The sequence below is a fragment of the Pseudorca crassidens genome, chromosome 17 (genome assembly GCF_039906515.1).
Source record: "Pseudorca crassidens isolate mPseCra1 chromosome 17, mPseCra1.hap1, whole genome shotgun sequence".
In the NCBI taxonomy this organism is placed as follows: domain Eukaryota; kingdom Metazoa; phylum Chordata; class Mammalia; order Artiodactyla; family Delphinidae; genus Pseudorca; species Pseudorca crassidens.
This window is the reverse complement of record NC_090312.1, coordinates 61,129,288-61,147,364: the sequence shown is the minus strand read 5'-3', so window position 1 is coordinate 61,147,364 and position 18,077 is coordinate 61,129,288. Positions and strand designations below refer to the sequence as shown.

The window sequence follows — 18,077 nt, the reverse complement described above, 5'->3', positions numbered from 1 at the left end:
GTCATACTTGTATGTGCCTTCTTCCAGAAGGAAAATTCTAGCTCCTAACAACATCAAAATATATTCTTATTTGCTCAATCATGTAATATATCTGAAATAGTTTTGTTACCTGGGCAGAGTAGTCCCCTATTCCTGCCTGTCAAAAATCTGCTGGACCCAGTAATTCCATGCCTAGTTAATATTCAAAAGAAAAGGAACTCATGTTTCCACAAACAGCCTTATACAAGAATGTTTATAGCAGCTTTATTTATAGAAGCCGAAAACTGGAAATAACTCAATTATCTTAAGAGAAGAAGGGATAAGTAAACTGTGATATATTCATGCAATGGAATACTACTCAGCAATAAAAAGGAACAAATTAATGTTGCATGCAACAATATGGATGAATTTCAAAAACATTATGCTGACTTTAAAAAGGCAAACAGAAAAGAACACATAATGTATGATCCAATTTATATGAAGTTTGAGAACAGGCAAAACTAGTCTACGGTGATAGAAACTAAATCACTACTTGTTTTTGTTGGAGCTGGGACACGGCAGGACATTGACTGGGAAGGAGTGTGAGAAAACATTCTGGGATTAGGGAAATGTACTATATCTTGATCAGGATGCGAATTATATGGGTGCATGCATTTGTCACAACTCTATCTTTAATATCTGTTAATTTCACTGTCTGTAAATTAACCCTCAGTTTTTAAATTGGCTGGAGTAGCAGCTGCCCTTTTTAGCTGAAGCTAGAACTCCTCAGTGTTCCTCAGCTCCTTCTTCTAGTTTGTTTCACTTCTGATCCTCTAAACCCATTACTCTCCTGGTCTCTGAAGGCATTTGAGTTTGCTACCCCAATCAATATATTTACTTCTTTTTACTATGCTATTACTTCCTTTTACTATCATTTCAAATATTTAAAATACAGCATAAGTTAGAACTTCACAGATAATCAAATGGCATTATCCATTCTTTAGGTCTGACCAATATACACACTTTAATCTTTAATACAGTAATGACGTGCATACAAATTGAAAATGTTTAAATAACACTGAAATTTAGATTAATCCTCCGTTTAGGCCTTTGCTTATCTGATCTATTAAGACAAAAGCGGAAACAAACAAAGTGCAGTGTAGTCAGGCCTCGCCAATGGAAACAGCTGATTTCCAACATCAAATGACCAAATATCACTTCAATGAGGAAACAACTTTGTCAGACCTTCTCATAAATTCTGGTGCAGACCACGTCCTTCATCTTACATTCCTTAAAAAAAAGAGAGATTAATTGAATATCTAAAACTCAAACTAGGTGATAGCAAATTTGTAATAATAACAGACATTATAAGCAATCTCATAAGATTAAACTCAGAAAGAAATAAAATATCAGTATGTCAGTCTCCAGGAATTTGGAATCATGACCATTGAAACGGGAAACAGTTTTAAATCTGATCTAAGTTACATCAGAGGCATATATATATATATATATATATATGTATATATTTTTTTTTGTAGTACATGGGCCTCTCACTGTCGCGGCCTCTGCCGTTGCGGAGCACAGGCTCCGGACACGCAGGCTCAGCGGCCATGGCTCACGGGCCCAGCCGCTCTGCGGCATGTGGGATCTTCCCGGACCGGGGCACGAACCCATGTCCCCTGCATCGGCAGGCAGACTCTCAACCACTGAGCCACCAGGGAAGCCCCAGGAGTATATTTTTTAAGTGGCAAATTTTCATGCATAATTGGCACAGATTTAAATCTACTAAAACAGTGGTTTTCAAAACTATCTGCACATCTGCATTATCTGGGGAACATTTAAAATACTGATGGCTCCTCCTCCCCCAAGAGATGTGCAGGCAGTTGATCTGTATTGGGGCTCCCATACTGGTATTTACTCCCCATGTAAATCTGCTGTGGAGCTAAGGATAACGCTCCTCTGTACTAAAGAAAAGAATGTTCAAAGAACTACATAAATCTATCTATGGTCAATGTGTGTGTTGATTAGTAAGAACAGAACCTGAGACTTAAAAAAATTGTTAGAGGTCATCTCATATAACCTTTGTCATCATTTTTACCTGCCAACTACAAAAGGTCTCCAATGACCTCAGCTTGAGTTGTTGACATGTTTTAGTCCAAGTTACCATGGATTCTTGAAAACAAAATGCTTAGCTATCTACAAATATTCTACAATTGACTGGGAATGTGCTTTGCTTTTAAAACTTAGATTTGCTTTTCTCCTCGTGTGTCTAAATTAATGAGGTTTACCCATACTTTTTTTTTTTTTTATCATTTTTAGGTGTTGTTATTTCTAAAATAACAAATGAGTTGTATCATTTCTAAATTCTTGAATCTGAACCTGAAGTACCTGTAGATGAGTCTTTATAGTTCAAAGATCACCCAAACATTAACTCTGATTTTATTCTTAGCCATTCTTATCCATTTGTATTGCAAAGAAAAGAGAATATTTTAAAAATAATATAACCATTTTCTCTATTTAAATGGCTATATTTATGTATTTAAAGTAAAATTACTCTTACCACTACCATTTTTCCATCCACCAACTTTCTCTTTATTGTTGTCTCTTTGCCATTCCATTTCTGTACTTGATTCAACGAGCCTCTTGCCAAAGTTACAACGCTCTGCAAAGATAGGTTTACATAATTGACTTGCTTGGACTTTGGTTGAGTAAAGAAGCAGTTCATTCAGTATTGAATCATTTTCATAACAGATGTTTTATGAGGCACGTTCATTTTTCAACAGAAGGGAGTGGTCTACCCTTTTGAATACTAGCAGGAGTAATCTTCTCTCTCAAAGTAGTAGATTGGACCAAATTTGAAGAGAAACAATTAAGTTTACCTTTGTCTTTCTATTGTCAGCTGTGGTTTCTTCAAATTCCTGGCCTAGCTTGAAGGAGATCTCTGTATCTTTAAAGGTACTTTCAGTTCTTATAGTTATAATATCCCCTTTTTTGCTGATGATCACTCTTGGTTTGGCCAAATCTCCCAGTTTTCTGGTGGCTAATCCCACACCTGAAAATCAAGATACTGTTAGAATTTTGTTGACCAAGAGAACCTCTACCTAAAGGGACTATGGGTGGCCATATTTTATGCTCAGCTGTGCCTCAGCTGTGTAGATGGCAGGTAATAGCACTTACTGCTAAGGACCTTCTCCCATGTTTCATCACCTAATGGAAACACATGTCCACGGGCTTGAATATTTTACGTTTTGTTACTACAAAAGTAATGCCTGCAGATTTTAAAGCTAAAAGTGTTTAGCTTAAATAGTGCAAGTCATCTATTTTTACCACATCCAAACCCATGCTCCATTAAAAACTACTATTTATAGTTTTGTATGGATCATTTCAGACATTTTAGTTTGTATGCATAAATATTGTAGATATATTTTTTAAATGAGACTATGACTTATGCATGCTATTCTATGATTTTTTCCCTCAGTAGTATATTATGGATATAGAAAAGAATTCCTCCCATATCCTTGATAGAAGCTCATTTCTGAAATTTTGTTGTAGCCCCTAAAATGATCTGTACCATTACAAATGATCATTAGATAAATAAAATAATTTTTAAAAAATTTTCTGCATTTGAAAACAAAACAAAATTAGACTCTTAAGTATTATTACTATATTACCCAAGATTACAGAAATATATGGAAAAATAGAAATGTCAAATGAGAGAGATACATGAAGAAAAAACTAGTTATATATAAATATACATATATTTACATTTATATATACATAAAGAAGTGTGAAGAGTTAGAGCCAATAAAGGATTGTGAATGATACTCTTTCTTCTAATTTTGATTAATCATTTTTTATTTGATATGATTTAGGACAATGTTTTTCAAACTAAACCTCTACAATAGAGACTAAGAATCTACAACACCCCCAGGTGTCCTTATGGACTCTAAAATTTGAAAATGACACAATTAGGAAGTTTTTCATTGAGACTTTCTTATATTGTATTTTGCTTCTTCCTTGGCTATAAAGTGAAGTCCATAAATTTAACCAACCTTATGGTATGGATCTATTCCCATAAGTTCCCATAGTTTTCCAGGCAACACAACATGATTTTGCTCATTTTATCTAAAAATAGAATACCTTATATGCTTTCTGAACAGGTAAAATTACAAGTACTTTGATGAGCATAGCAATCTGAGGTCATTGGCCTCACTCTCTACTTATTTATACAGCTCTGGACATTTCCAAAGACTCCTCACACTTTTGTGCTCATATCTATGGAAAATTCCCTAGAGATAGTAGCAAATAAAGTTGCTATACTAATGACTAGACTTTCCGTCTCCATCCACTGTTCCATCTCCAGGAAAGCCTGATGTTAGTGTAAATGAGCTTGAGTTCATTGCCACAACACACTTCTTTTTCTCTCAGTAACTTTCCTAGACTGTGAATATCCTGCTTTATGAAGTATTCACTTTTTACAAAATCTTTATCCACATAGTTATGTAATAACAGACAACCTAGAGGTAGAGACAGAAAACTTCTGGTATAGCTAAGCATCAAAATTTTAAATTGAGGTTTTCCATTAACTTTAGTATATTCAACTCTTTATTTCATGAGCACTTTAGTTGTTGTAGATCTAACTTTCAGGAAAGCCAGAAAATAGGTTGACTAAGCTTCTAAGATTTCTTTCCTCCAGGTTTGGAACGAAAACCTTATTGATATGAAACTGCCTTTGAAATCAGTGGGCACTCTAGTGCATTTAAGCAGCTCTTATCTGAGTTAAAATCTATTAAAATTGCCACAAATAAAATGCAAATACATTATCTGATTGACACAACAGAAGATTAATCCCAGAAGAGGATCGTACTTCAACCTGTGCAAACTCCCAGACTCCTGGAAAAGGAGTTAGAAGGAAATAGTCATGCATCTTTCTCAAAAAGGATCCTCTCAATTAGAACAACAGAGAACATTTCTTACCCAGAGCTTTCATGTAATCATCAAAGTTCTCACTGGAGACAAGTTTCCAGGTGCCTAAGAATTTGTTGCTCATTGTGATGGATGAGAATTCAACACAGTGGTAGGTGAGATTCAGGAGACTCAAATGAGATGCTGAAGTCTCAGAAGATTCTTTTCAAAGATGTCCACAGCATGTGACTCTCACAGAGACCCAATGGGGAAAAGCAGTGTCAGGACTGGGCAATGAATGGCTCTTCAATCATCCACTGGGACAAAAGAGAACCTCACATAATGTCTCCTTCAGTTTCCAAAAATGTTTATAAAAATCAATGACAGTACTATTTGAACCTTCAAAAAAATGTTGGTTGCTCTTACATTTTTAAGAAGTGCTTAGGTCCTTAATGCTTTGGAAAAGAGTCTATCAGTTGAGTTCTATACCAAATTAAATTATATGAGCATTAATGAATGAATGTGTGTGTGTGTGTGTGTGTGTGTGTGTGTGTGTGTATTTAGGCATCTTGTTCACTCCCAATCCTGAGTCTGCACAATTAAGAATTCTTATTGAAAGAGAATAAAGAGAGGAAAAATGTCCATGAGTATTGTGATAACTGCCTCAAATATGTTGTGGGAGAGAAATGCAAGGGAGCAGTGTGAGGAAGTATTCATAGGTAAGGGAGGCTTGGCATAGTTGGCATATCCAAGGCAGTCAGAGTAGGCAGACAATACGGTCAGTCTATTACAGCAGAACACAGAAATTGCTTTCATGGGTGAACAAAAAGTAGCACTATAACACGCTCTTTGACCACAGAAAAGATTTTCATCTTAAAAAACCTTAGTTCCAAATTAAGCAGGTTCTTGGTTAATACAACAACATTGAGTTTAAGTCCTTTAAAATAAATCTACAATTTTAGAAAGGATTTTCTACAAAAATAATATTAATATATATTGAGAGCTCAGTAGTCACTGTGCTAAGTGCTTAATACAGATTATTTCATTTGATTCTCTCAACAACTCCAAGAGTAAGGCATTATTATTATCTCCATTTTACCAGTGAGAATACTGGAGCTTGGGGAGGTTAGGTAACTTCTGTCCAAAACTTGAATAAGGTGAGGTAGGATTTGAACCTGGTATTTTTTTCAGTGCATAGATGTTAGACCATTATCTTACACTGCTCCTGCTATAACATGTGTGCTGGAGGCCCTGGCCAAAGATCAGGCAATACTGACATCACCACGGATAGAGACACTCATTCTCTGCTCAAAAAGCAAGAGAAGCGAAAACCAAGAGATGAGGCATCCAGATTATATGATACATCAAAGTCCCAGTCTTTGACCAAGGGGAGAAATATGAAACCACTTTGAACATAAGTGTTACTCTTGGGAATACCAAGTTGATGCCATACCATTTCCTAGCAGTTTTTCTACATTGACATTAATCCTGGCCTTGAGACAACTGATATCACCAGGTTTTATATATTTAGTACACAGTTTGGCACTCTTCACAATAATGAAAATAACCCATTATCAATTTACCCGTAGCAGGTAGAATCACTGACCTCTAGGGCTCAGGTTACCAATGCCATAGTTGCAGCATAACAATTGCAATTATGTGGTTAGGGTCCAAGTTGGGTTAAAAAAATGGAGAATTATACACAGTGAGTCCAAGTGTCATCTTAAATTACTTGTGCCTGTATAACTCAAGATGGGAATGAAATAATGACTAGAAAAATTCCTCAGTTAACTAGCTAACCCAATCCTAGACCCAGGAGAATGTAACTGGAGAGAGTACATTGTACTGGGATATAAGATACAGCTATGAAAGAAAGGGCTTTTGATTAGTAAATATGTTATTTTCCAAAACACTTAATAAAAATGAATAATGCTATGACTGTGTCTTCAAAAATTTAGGCATTCTGCCTAAATTCTGAAGGTCCTATGAAGGACCTTCAAACTTTCCCAATTGAGCTGAGCCCTTGTATCTGGAGGGATTCATTCAGGAAAACTGTGTGAATTTTCAGCAGACCTTGTTTTGCACATAAGAACAGCAGTGGAGCTTAAAATATAAACATTGAACTATATATTGGCAAGGCTTATAACTTTGAAGCAATTTTAGACAAAGAAAAAATTTTATATTTTAGGATTGTCAGCAATGTACCTGACTTCTGGAATTGGCCAAGATGAGATTCTGAGGCCCATGTATGAGTCAAAGGCACAGATCAAAGCAATGAGAGAAGATACTGGCTTGAGACTTTTAAGGCACTCCTAGATAAGAACGTCATCAATATCCTACTGAGAAAGGATTGATAATAAACATCAGAGTCACATTATAATTAGACATATACATTTACATTTGAACTAAATGTTTGTAAAATGGACATTGTCTCTCTACAGTGTGAGTTCATCTTTCAGGGATTTATTGCCTATATAAATTCTCAAGATAAAATAAAAATAAGCTACTAGAATGATACACTGAAAAGAAAATCCAGAAGTCCAAACAAAATGGATAAGTAAAGCTTGCTGTATATAAAATGTCCTTACATATTGTCATCAAGCTATATCCAATTGTATATTTGAAAAGTGATAATCATCCTGTAGCACAAGAACAAAGAATTCATGATCCTCCACTTAATACAAAAGATGTGACTCCATTCCTTCCATTCATTTAACTGCAAAAGCATTGAGAGCCTACTAAGGGCTAGACACACTTCAGGGTGCTGGTTAAACATCATTGAACAAGATTCCATACCCTCACGGAACTTATATTCTATTCATGACTTGATAAAGACTTGAAGAAAGAAATTTTAATTCCAGTGAGTCTGAAATTATCTGTAAAATAGAAATATTGTGATAATAATTGGTGCAAGGAAATCACATAATATAATACTAGAAAAAATAACCCAAAAATGATCATTTAAAAAAATTGAGAAAATAGAAATAAATCTTAGAATTTTCACTTCCTCATGATAGATGAGGAAAGTAAGGTAACTTTCCAACTGTGACATCTAAAACATGGACAAAATTATAAAAAAAATTCTTCAAGAGATCAGAGAGATAAAAAAGGCAGAGAAAAATTAAGAGTCTAAGATTTGGGCAAAAAAAGAAGACCAGAGAAACAGGCCCAACAATTAAGGCTGCTGCCCTTATGGCGATCCATGAATTCTGCAAGAGGCAGATGAGAGGCAAAATCTGAAGGACATTTATGACATTGTTTCAGGGTTAGGGGAACAATGAGGGAGAATCCTGGTTAATCATATTTTAGTTTGAGACTTTGAAAGGCTGCAATACAGGAGGAAAGGTGAACTAGAAATAGACCTGGCTAATACCAATTCAACTCTTAAAATTAGTTTACTGTGATCTGGGTCAGCTAGTGAACTTGGCTACCAGTAAGAGACAAACATAAACTCTCTGCATAAGAAGATAATGTCACTCTAGTTCTAAATTTATTTCTACAAATTTTCATACACATCACTAATCAAAAATAAATAGAACAAAGAGACAGAAAAATATGCTCGAAAAGAAACAATAAATGACAGAAATAGATAATAAACAAGACAGATGTTAATAAAATAAAAACAAACATATTATAGAAAATATCATCAAAACTAAAGTTTTTAAAAGGCTAATAAAATTGACAAACTCTTATCAAGATGGATTTAAAAATAGAGAAGGCAAAAGTTATTGATTGCAAGTATATAAAAGGGTATATCAATATATCCTAGAGTTATTAAAAAGATCATAATATAATGAACTACTTCATGCCAATAAATTTGAAAAATTTTTAAAAAGTTATAAATTTCTTAGTACACAATTTACCAAAAAAGATACAAGACAAAATAAAAGTGTGAATACTCCCAAATCTATTAATATTTAATTTATAAATAAATTTTCTCCCACAGAGATACTCCAGGCCTGTAGGCTTCACCCATGAATTCATACAAATATTTAAGGAAAAAGTAACACCAATCTTACACAAAATCTTCTGGAGAATAGAAAAGGAGATACTAATTTCCTCCTTGCTTTTAGCAAGGTCTTTACAAATACTGTTCACTTTTCCTGGAAGGTCTAACCACTCCTATATGATTAATCCTTAACTCTCAGCTCAATCATGCTTTCCTACCTTTGTGTTGACCTTTAGATTCAACTCAATCATCTGTACTAAACTTTTCTAATATACCCTCGTTTTATAATTACTGCAATCAGCAGATATAGAAAGAGAAATTGACAATAATACAGTAATAGTAGGGGACTTTAACACTCCACTTACATCAATGGACATATCATCCAAACAGAAAATCAATAAGGTGACAGTGGTCTTAAATGATACATTAGATCAGGTGGACTTAATAAATATCCACAGGACATCACATCCAAAAACAGCAGAATACACGTTTTTTTCAAGTGCACATGGAACATTCTCTAGAATAGATCACATGCTAGGCCACAACACAAGTCTCAATAAATTAAAAAGGACAAAAATTATACTAAGCATTTTTTTCTGACCACCATAGTATGAAACTAGAAATCAATTCCAGAGAGAAGAATGGGAAAAAACAAACACATGGAGACTAAACAACATGTTACTAAAAAAAAAAAAAAAACCCAATAAATCAATGAAGAAATCAAAGACAAAATCAGAAAATACCTTGAGACAGATGAAAATGGAAACACAATGCTCCAAAATCTATGGGATGCAGCAAAAGCATTCTGAGAGGGAATTTTATAGTGATACAGGCTTTCCTCAAGAAACAAGAAAAATCTCAAATAAACAACCTAAACTCCACCAAAAGGAATTAGAAGAAAAGAATAAACAAAGCCCAAAGTCAGAAGAAGGAAGAAAATAATAAAGATCAGAGATGAAACAAATAAAATAGAGATCAAAAAACAATAGAAAAGATCAAGAAAACCAAGAACTAAAATATACACCGCAAAACTAGTAGAGCTAATAAATGAATTCAGCTAAGTTGCAGGATACAAGACTAATACAAAGAAACCTATTGCATTTCTATAAACTAATAATGAACTATCAGAAAAAGAAAGTTCAAAAATCCCATTTAAAACTGCATCAAAAAGAATAAAATACCTAGGAATAAACTTAACCAAGGAGCTGAAAGCTGTATACTCTGAAAACTATAAAACATTGGTGAAGGAAATTGAAGATGATACAAAGAAATGGAAAGGTATCCCTTGCTCTTGACTGGAAGAAATAATATTGTTAAAATGGCCATACTACCCAAAGCAATCTATAGATTTAATGCAATCCCTATCAAAATGCCCATGAAATTTTTCACAGAACTAGAACAAATAATCCTAAATTCATATGGGACCACAAAAGACCCTAAGTTGTCAAAGCAATCTTAAGAAAAAAAGAACAAAGCTGGAGGTATCACCCTCCCAGACTTCAGACTATACTACAAAGTTATGGAAATCAAAACAGCATAGTACTGGCACAAAAAGACACATAGATCAATGGAACAGAAGAGAGAGCCCAGCAACAAACCCACACACCTATAGTCATTATCTATGACAAAGGAGGCAAGAATATACAATGGAAAAAGGCAATCTCTTCAATAAGTGGTGCTGGGAAAACTGGATAGCTACATGTAAAGTGGTGAGATTAGAACATTTCCTCACATATACAAAAATAAACTCAAAAGGAATAAAAACCTAAATGTAAGACCTGAAACTATAAAACTCCTAAAAGAGAACATAGGCAGAACACTCTCTGACGTAAATTGTAGAAATATTTTTTTTGGATCTGTCTCCTAAGGCAAAAGAAATAAAAGCAAAAATAAACTAATGGGAGCTAATTAAACTTAAAAGCTTTTGCACAGAAAAGGAAACCATCAACAACACAAAAAGGTAACATACAGAATTGGAGAAAATGTTTGCAAATGATATGACTGACATGGGGTTAATACTAAAAATATATAAACAATTCATACAACTCAAAAAACAAACAACCCAATCAAAAAATGGGCAGAAGGCCTGAAAAACATTTTTCCAAAGAAGTCATACAGATGGCCACCAAGAATATGAAAATATTCTCGGCATTGCTAATTATCAGAGAAATGCAAATTAAAACAACAATGAGATATCACCTCACACCTGTCAGAATGGCTATTATCAAAAAGAACACAAATAACAAATGTTGGAGAGGATGTGGAGAAAAGGGAACCCCTGTACACTGTTGGTGAGTATGTAAACTGGTACAGCCACTGTGGAAAACAGTATGGAGATTCCTCAAAAAACTAAAAACAAAACTACCATATGATCCAGTAATTCAATTCCTGTATATATATATCTGAAAAAAAACAGAAAACACTAATTTAAAAAGGCAAATGCACCCCAAGGTTCATAGAAGCATTTTTTGCAATAGCCAAGATATGGAAGCAACCCAAGTTTCCATCAACAGACAAATGGATAAAGAAGATATGGTATACATATACACAATGGAATATTACTCAGCCATAAAAAAGAATTAGATTCTGCCATTTGCAGCAATGCAGATGGACCTAGAGAAAATTATGCTAAGTGAAATAAGTCAGACAGGAAAAAAATACTGTATGATATAACTTATATGTAAAATCTAAAAAATAATACAAATGAATGCATATAGAAAAACAGAAACAGACTCACAGGTATAGAAAACAAACTAGTGGTTACAAATGGGGAGGGGGAATAGGGGAGGTGCATGTTAGGGGTATGGATTAAGAGATACAAACTACTTTTTACAAAATAGATAAGCAACAAGGGTATATTATTTAGCACAGGGAAGTATAGCAATTATCTTGTAATAACTTTTAATGGAGTATAATCTGTAAAAATACTGAATCATATGCTGTATACCTGAAACTAATATAATGTTGTAAATCAACTATACTTCTATAAAAACAAAATAACCACTCCCATTGGGTAAATCCTTAATTTTCAGCTCATTCTTATCTACCTTTGGAGAGACATCCTTTAGATTTCAATTCAGCCATCTTTCTTATCCTTTTCTAGTATATCCTCATTTAACAGTTACTGCAATTAATTAATTCATTCATTAACATGTTAATTTTTATTGATTTTGGACATTATTTCATTAATATATATGTCATGCACTGAAGTTTTGATTCCATGTGCATGGGGACAATAAGTGATTTTATTCACATAATATTCCAAGTACTTAACACCATGCATGTATACAGTAGGTAACCATTTGTTTACTGACTGAATGAAGAAAATATATATTTTCTACTTATGAGGGACTTTCTTTGCATTAAATCATATAACAAATGTGAAAGCATCTAAAATTCATGCTTATAATCAATAATATAATTTTCCTAAACTTCCTTTCTCCTCCTCTCCCCTTCCTTCTCTTCCTTCCCTTTTTTATATGCTCTGGAGGCGTGGAAAGAGCAAGGCTGTGAGTTATACCTAAGTGTAAAACTTAGTTGTAGCGCCCATTGCTTCATTTAGTCATTGTTTTAGTCAGTGGTAAAAGCAGGTTGTTCTTTCCATATTCAGGATGACATGATCTTATCACAACACTAGGAAAGTGCATGTAAAATAATTCCAAGGTTCGTTGTACATATTCTCACCTGCATGCATGCAGATAATTTCTCAACATGAATTTATTGAACTGTAGTTGCACTAGAGATAACATGGTGAGTGAAACAGCAACAGTTCCTGCCCTCATGGGCCTTATACTCCAGTAAGGAAGACATATGTTAAACAGACATTTAGAGACATCTTAGAATATCCAATTATTATTTTTTATCATTTACAGATGGAGGCAATGAATGACGTTAAAGAGCCAATGAACCGTTTCTATGTAGGACGATACCTTCTGTAATTTCTTAGACACCAGATGCCCTGAGACCAATGGTCTTATTTATCTTCAGAACTCAGCCACTAGGGCATCTGGGCCCCTCCAGACATATATTTGACAGAAGGTGACAATGGCAATTCAGGCTTGATAGCTTCCTCTTTCATGCTTCAAATAACTGCTTTTCTCTCGTCTTAAAAATGCTGAGACTAAAGTTGCTTTCTTAATGAAAACCATTTCTTGGAGCTTTCTCAGCCACCAGTGGGTATTTGATCTTTTAGTTACTATGGTGACAGTTGCATTATGCTGCCCAAAGGAAGTTAATAGCTTTTCTTTTTTTGAATGGCAATAAATAGAGGGAAGAAGTAGTTTGTGATTCCTCCAAACAATGCAATTAGCTTTGTTTTTCCTAGACTTGAACATCCACGGCCTCTTTTCCAAAGACTGGTCTAAGCTTTCACATCATTATTCCTAACATCCGAGAACTGGTTACTCATTCACTGGGGAGGGAACCAGAGACAGAATTTCTGCATTTCAGTGTTTTCCTCTAGTCATTACAAGGTATGATGAGCTGGTCACAGTTTTTTCTACCTCATTTGCATTTCCTCTTGAGAGAAAGTGATATTAATAGCATTAAAATAGGTCGTATTTTCAGGCATTAGCACAAAGAGCTGTAGGAAACACTTCTTAGGACTCAGCCATCTGCTCCCTTTTAGCCTATGGGAGAAAGGAATCCCTTAAAAATAATTCACTTGCAAAGCATAGTGAAAAGTGTGTGAGTGTGTCTGTATGTATGTGTGTAGCTTTATTTCATAAGGAACAAATATAAACTCACAAAAATTCAGATGATTTTCTAATCGTGTGTTATCCAGGTTGCCAACTTAATTTCCTACTTTATTTCCTTGATTGTTTTACAAAATTTTTCAATAATTGAGATGGTATAAAGGCTTTGATAGAAAATGTGGTTTGCACACATATATATGTGTATATATACATATATACACACACACACGTGTAAACACATATTTTTTAAAATTTATTTTTGGCTGCACTGGGTCTACGTTGCTGTACACGGGCTTTCTCTAGTTGTGGCGAGTGGGGGCTACTCTTCATTGCGGTGCACAGGCTTCTCATTGCGGTGGCTTCTCTTGTTGAGGAGCACGGGCTCAAGGCTCTCAGGCTTCAGTAGTTGTAGCATGTGGGCTCAGTAGTTGTGGCGCATGGGCTCAGTTGCTCCACAGCATGTGGGATCTTCCAAGACCGGGGCTTGTACCCGTGTCCCCTGCATTGCCAGGTGGATTCTTAACCACAGCACCACCAGGGAAGCCCTAAACACATATTTTTGATTAAAGTTAGATCAGAGAATCAATTCATGTTTAAACTGTACTTTCATTTATTCATGCCAACCCATTCCTTCCTTCAAACAATTGAAAACTAATTTTGTAGTTAAATTCTAGCCTATAACGTGCTCATGATGGAATACACAGTGCAAATGCAATCTCTTAAGTGGCACACTGACTCAGAGTAATGTTAGCTGCTGTCATGAACTCCAGGATTTCAGAGCCTTAACCCAGAAGTTTATTTCTTGCTCCCTGTCGTGTCCACTGCAGGTGCTCCTGGTCTATGGGTAGGCTTTTCTCCATGAGGTGACTCAGAGGCTTTGGATCCGTTCATTTCATGCCTACGCCACCCTTCAGGTTTCAGAGTCCAGTCCGCCAAGCGGACGGGGGTTGGGAGAGACGAAAAAGGTTGCACTTGCCTCTTTACTCTCTTGACCCAGAATTGGCACACTTCACTTCCACTCACACTCCAATGCAGGAAGTAGTCACATGACCCCACGGAGACAGGTTGGGTACTGAGCAGTGCCTGGCTTGCAGACTCTTCTCGGTACCAATGCTATACTATGGAAGGACAAGTCCAGATTTCTAGTGGGCAATTAACTTTCCCTGATGCATGCAAATTTTGGCACACTGAGTCCTGACATTATGTCTGAATATCTATCTTAACATCTATCTTTTGAGAGAATGTTATAATGAACTTGGAATAAGTTCTGGTCTAGCTTTACCATCTACCAGATTAATGACATTTGGGCTGCAGTTTTATCACCTGTACAATATTGATTGTTCTGAGGATCAAAAAAAGAAAACTTTTGTGAAATTGTTTCGTAACTTATGTATTGACACCTGAACTCTATTTTACAAAGTAAACAGGAATCCATTTTCCCCAAATCCCATTTCTAACCGATTAGTTGCTTCTAGACCCTGCCTACCTCTGCTGTGACACTCTTCTGATCCGACTTCTTCTGCCCACTGTTTTAGTGCACACACCTTCAGTTCCGTGGTTCCTATTCTTTGCATTCTAGTTGCCTTATTATCTGGGAGGGGGATGTGGGGAAAATGAGAAGACGTGAGGGATTCCCTGTGCTGGTCCATTGCAGAATGTCTCATTTACCCTCATCACAACCCTGTGAAGAAGATGATTTCCATTTTACAAAGGAAAAAACTAAAGTGGGTGAGCAGCTCACGCAAGCTCACAAAGCTGTCAGTGGCAGAAGCAGGATTCAAGCCCTGCTCTGCCTGGTTCTCAAACCCCATTCATCTCACTTCCCTGCAATGTGTCTCTGGCATAACAGGCACCTCCGCTTGTCATGGGGCTGGTGGTTGGATGGTCCCTCCCCACCCTGTCCCTCTCCAAAAATTACACAGGATCTAGATACCAAACTTCAAAGTGGAAAGACTATATTTCCCCGTAAATGTTTAAAATAGAAATCTTAAGACCCATAACATGAGGATTTGGTTATGTCCCGATTTCTTCATCCTGTTTCCATCTATTTTCTGTTACTATCTTTGGAGTAATCAGTTGTCTTTTCATGACTCTCAAAGCATGTCCTTTTACGTTTATTGCACTTTTGTGCAAAAATATGAAAATTAAATACACTAAGAGTGTTCAAAACAAGTTATTTTTGTCAGTGGTTTACTTAGTAGTATTTGGTAGCTAAAGAAGAAAGCTGGTGAGTTAGTCTTTGATAATAGTATTCATCTTGGTTTTAGTATGGTTGATCTTTGGATAATTAATACTCTCCTGTAAACTTCAGTGTGGATTTAAAATATAATAGTTTACTAGTAAGTTATTCAGTCTAAAAATATTCAAAAATAAATATATATTTTCCTTTGTGGTTTATCAAATCTTCTCTCACTTCCTCTACTTCAAAGTGAATAAATAATGGCTTTTTATTGCATAATGAAAAGTGTCATTATTATCCTTTTTTCTATAAATCCAGTACAACTTGACCAATATGACATGCGATTTACTTCTAGATAGATAATGACTATTTTTGAAGGAAAGTCAGATATACCAAGAGACTGATCATGTGAATGTCCTTAGTAAAGACTAATACTTCTCAGTATAAACTTTAATGAATTTTTTTCTTACAGGAATTTTGACACGATTTGACTGAGAATAAAAATAAAAGCAATAGGGTTTCAACATGCCTCTGCTACTTGTAACATAAAAAGGCAGTTATGATTGCTGTTTGCCATCACCTAATACAGTACTGAACAAACAGTGGTCACTGAATAAGATCTTGCTGGATCAGTGATTTCCTCAGGAGTAGCATGTTTGATTCTACCTACTAAAGACATCACAGCAGGATTTTATTTCTCATTTAGCCTGTGTGTACTTTGAGCTGTGACATTTATGAGAAGAGAAATGTCTTGAAAATTCAGAACTATATTATTCTTTTATAAATTTTGTCTCTGTAAAGACTAAGATTTAAATAAGTGCCTAGTGCTTTTTAGAAGAATACCCTCTTCCTAATGGTTGTGGAAAACATTTTGACCCTTGATCTGAGTTGTTGCTTAAGTGCTGTCATCTGCAGCCCCATTGCAGAGACCTGATGAAGGAGACATTGGCCTCTGCTCCCCTTTGTACACAGGACGCTACCTTGGGGGCTGAAACCCTCTTTGACTTCTGGCAAACAAGCACAGGTACATTTTGTACACACTTGAGTCCTTTAGGAAGGACAGAGACAAGTCATGGGGGGATGACTGTCATTGGCCACATCTGGCAGTTGTGTGGCTACTACCAAGCCCATCACTTCAAGTGCACAGCTGTATCCTCAGAGGTCTTCAGGGTTTAATATGACAGCCTAGTTCCTTTCCTTGGACAAGAATTCAGCTATTGTCCCAACACTATGCTCAGTCCTTTTGTACATTACTCTTTAATTTTATCCTTACTGAGGTGACCATACCTCGCAGTTTGCCTAGGACAATCCCAGTTTATGCTTGTTGCTCAGATGTAATTATTGAAAGTGCCCCTTTCCACTTTTCACTTCTCACCCAGTTTAGATGACAAATTAGCATGTATTTAACACTATCCTCAGGAGTTACGTTTCACCAACTACTCTCTGGTTTTAAGTTTAAGTTGCTACATGAGATTTACATAATTCTTCCTCTTTTTCCTTTTCCTCCTCCCACTGCTACAAATACCCTCGATTTTTAAATTTTACCTATATTACTCTGTTTTGCTCTAAGCCCTGAGAGTACTTCCTAGCAAAAGTACTTGGTGAAACAATTGAGGGACATTGTGTAGCTCTAACAATTATATTCCTACTAGGCATTTAGAAATTCTGGACTGACATTTAATAAAATATCATTCTGCAAAGACTAAGTTGTAAGAAATGGTGACCGATGCACTAGACTGATTATTTTAAATAAGTTTATGGAAAAGTAAGATAATGATTGTTTTAAATGTTCTATAATAATTCATGCACAGTGTATAATGTCCAGGCTGTATTTTGTAATCTCTCTCTCTCATCTATCTATCTATCTATCTACATATCTATATCTATCTCTCTATCTCTCTATCTATCTATCTATCTATCTATCTATCTATCTATCTATCTATCATCTATCTATCTATCCATCTATCTATCTATCCTATCTACTTTATGCATGGTCAGCCTTCTGCAAAAATAAAAAATAAAAAGCAACATTGATTTTCAAAATCTGTGATGTCCAAAGTGGGTTCCAATGATTATAATGTATCCCCCTTTGAGGTCACATGAATTTCAACAGAGCACCCTTTGACAGAAAGCATTAACCTAAATGGAATGGGTTCACTAGAGGAAAATCAGTGACTGCAGAATTCAGGTGTACAAAGAATAAAGGGCACTTTGGTGATCTTACAATTACATGAGAGACAAGAAGTTTCTTAACTCACCAATTTATCAGATTGCCCCTAACCCTCAAGATTACACAGCTCCAAAACTGCACTTAATTTGGTTTTATTGGGCAAATTTATGTTGAGCAATTTTTTAAAAAATCACTGGCCCTGAGGCACATCTTCTTCAAGTC

The 18,077-nt window shown here is 35.5% G+C and overlaps 1 protein-coding gene across 1 annotated transcript; it reads right to left on the bottom strand.

Moving 5' to 3' along the window:
* Positions 1–218: 218 nt before the first annotated feature.
* LOC137210759 (myelin P2 protein) lies at positions 219–5,252 on the bottom strand. The gene is made up of 4 exons (XM_067712849.1): positions 4,936–5,252; positions 2,838–3,010; positions 2,519–2,620; positions 219–1,248 (listed from the first exon to the last, which is right to left on the bottom strand). The coding sequence occupies exons 1-4, from the start codon at positions 5,006–5,008 to the stop codon at positions 1,198–1,200; spliced, it is 399 nt and encodes a 132-aa protein (XP_067568950.1). The 5' UTR covers positions 5,009–5,252; the 3' UTR covers positions 219–1,197.
* Positions 5,253–18,077: the final 12,825 nt, after the last annotated feature.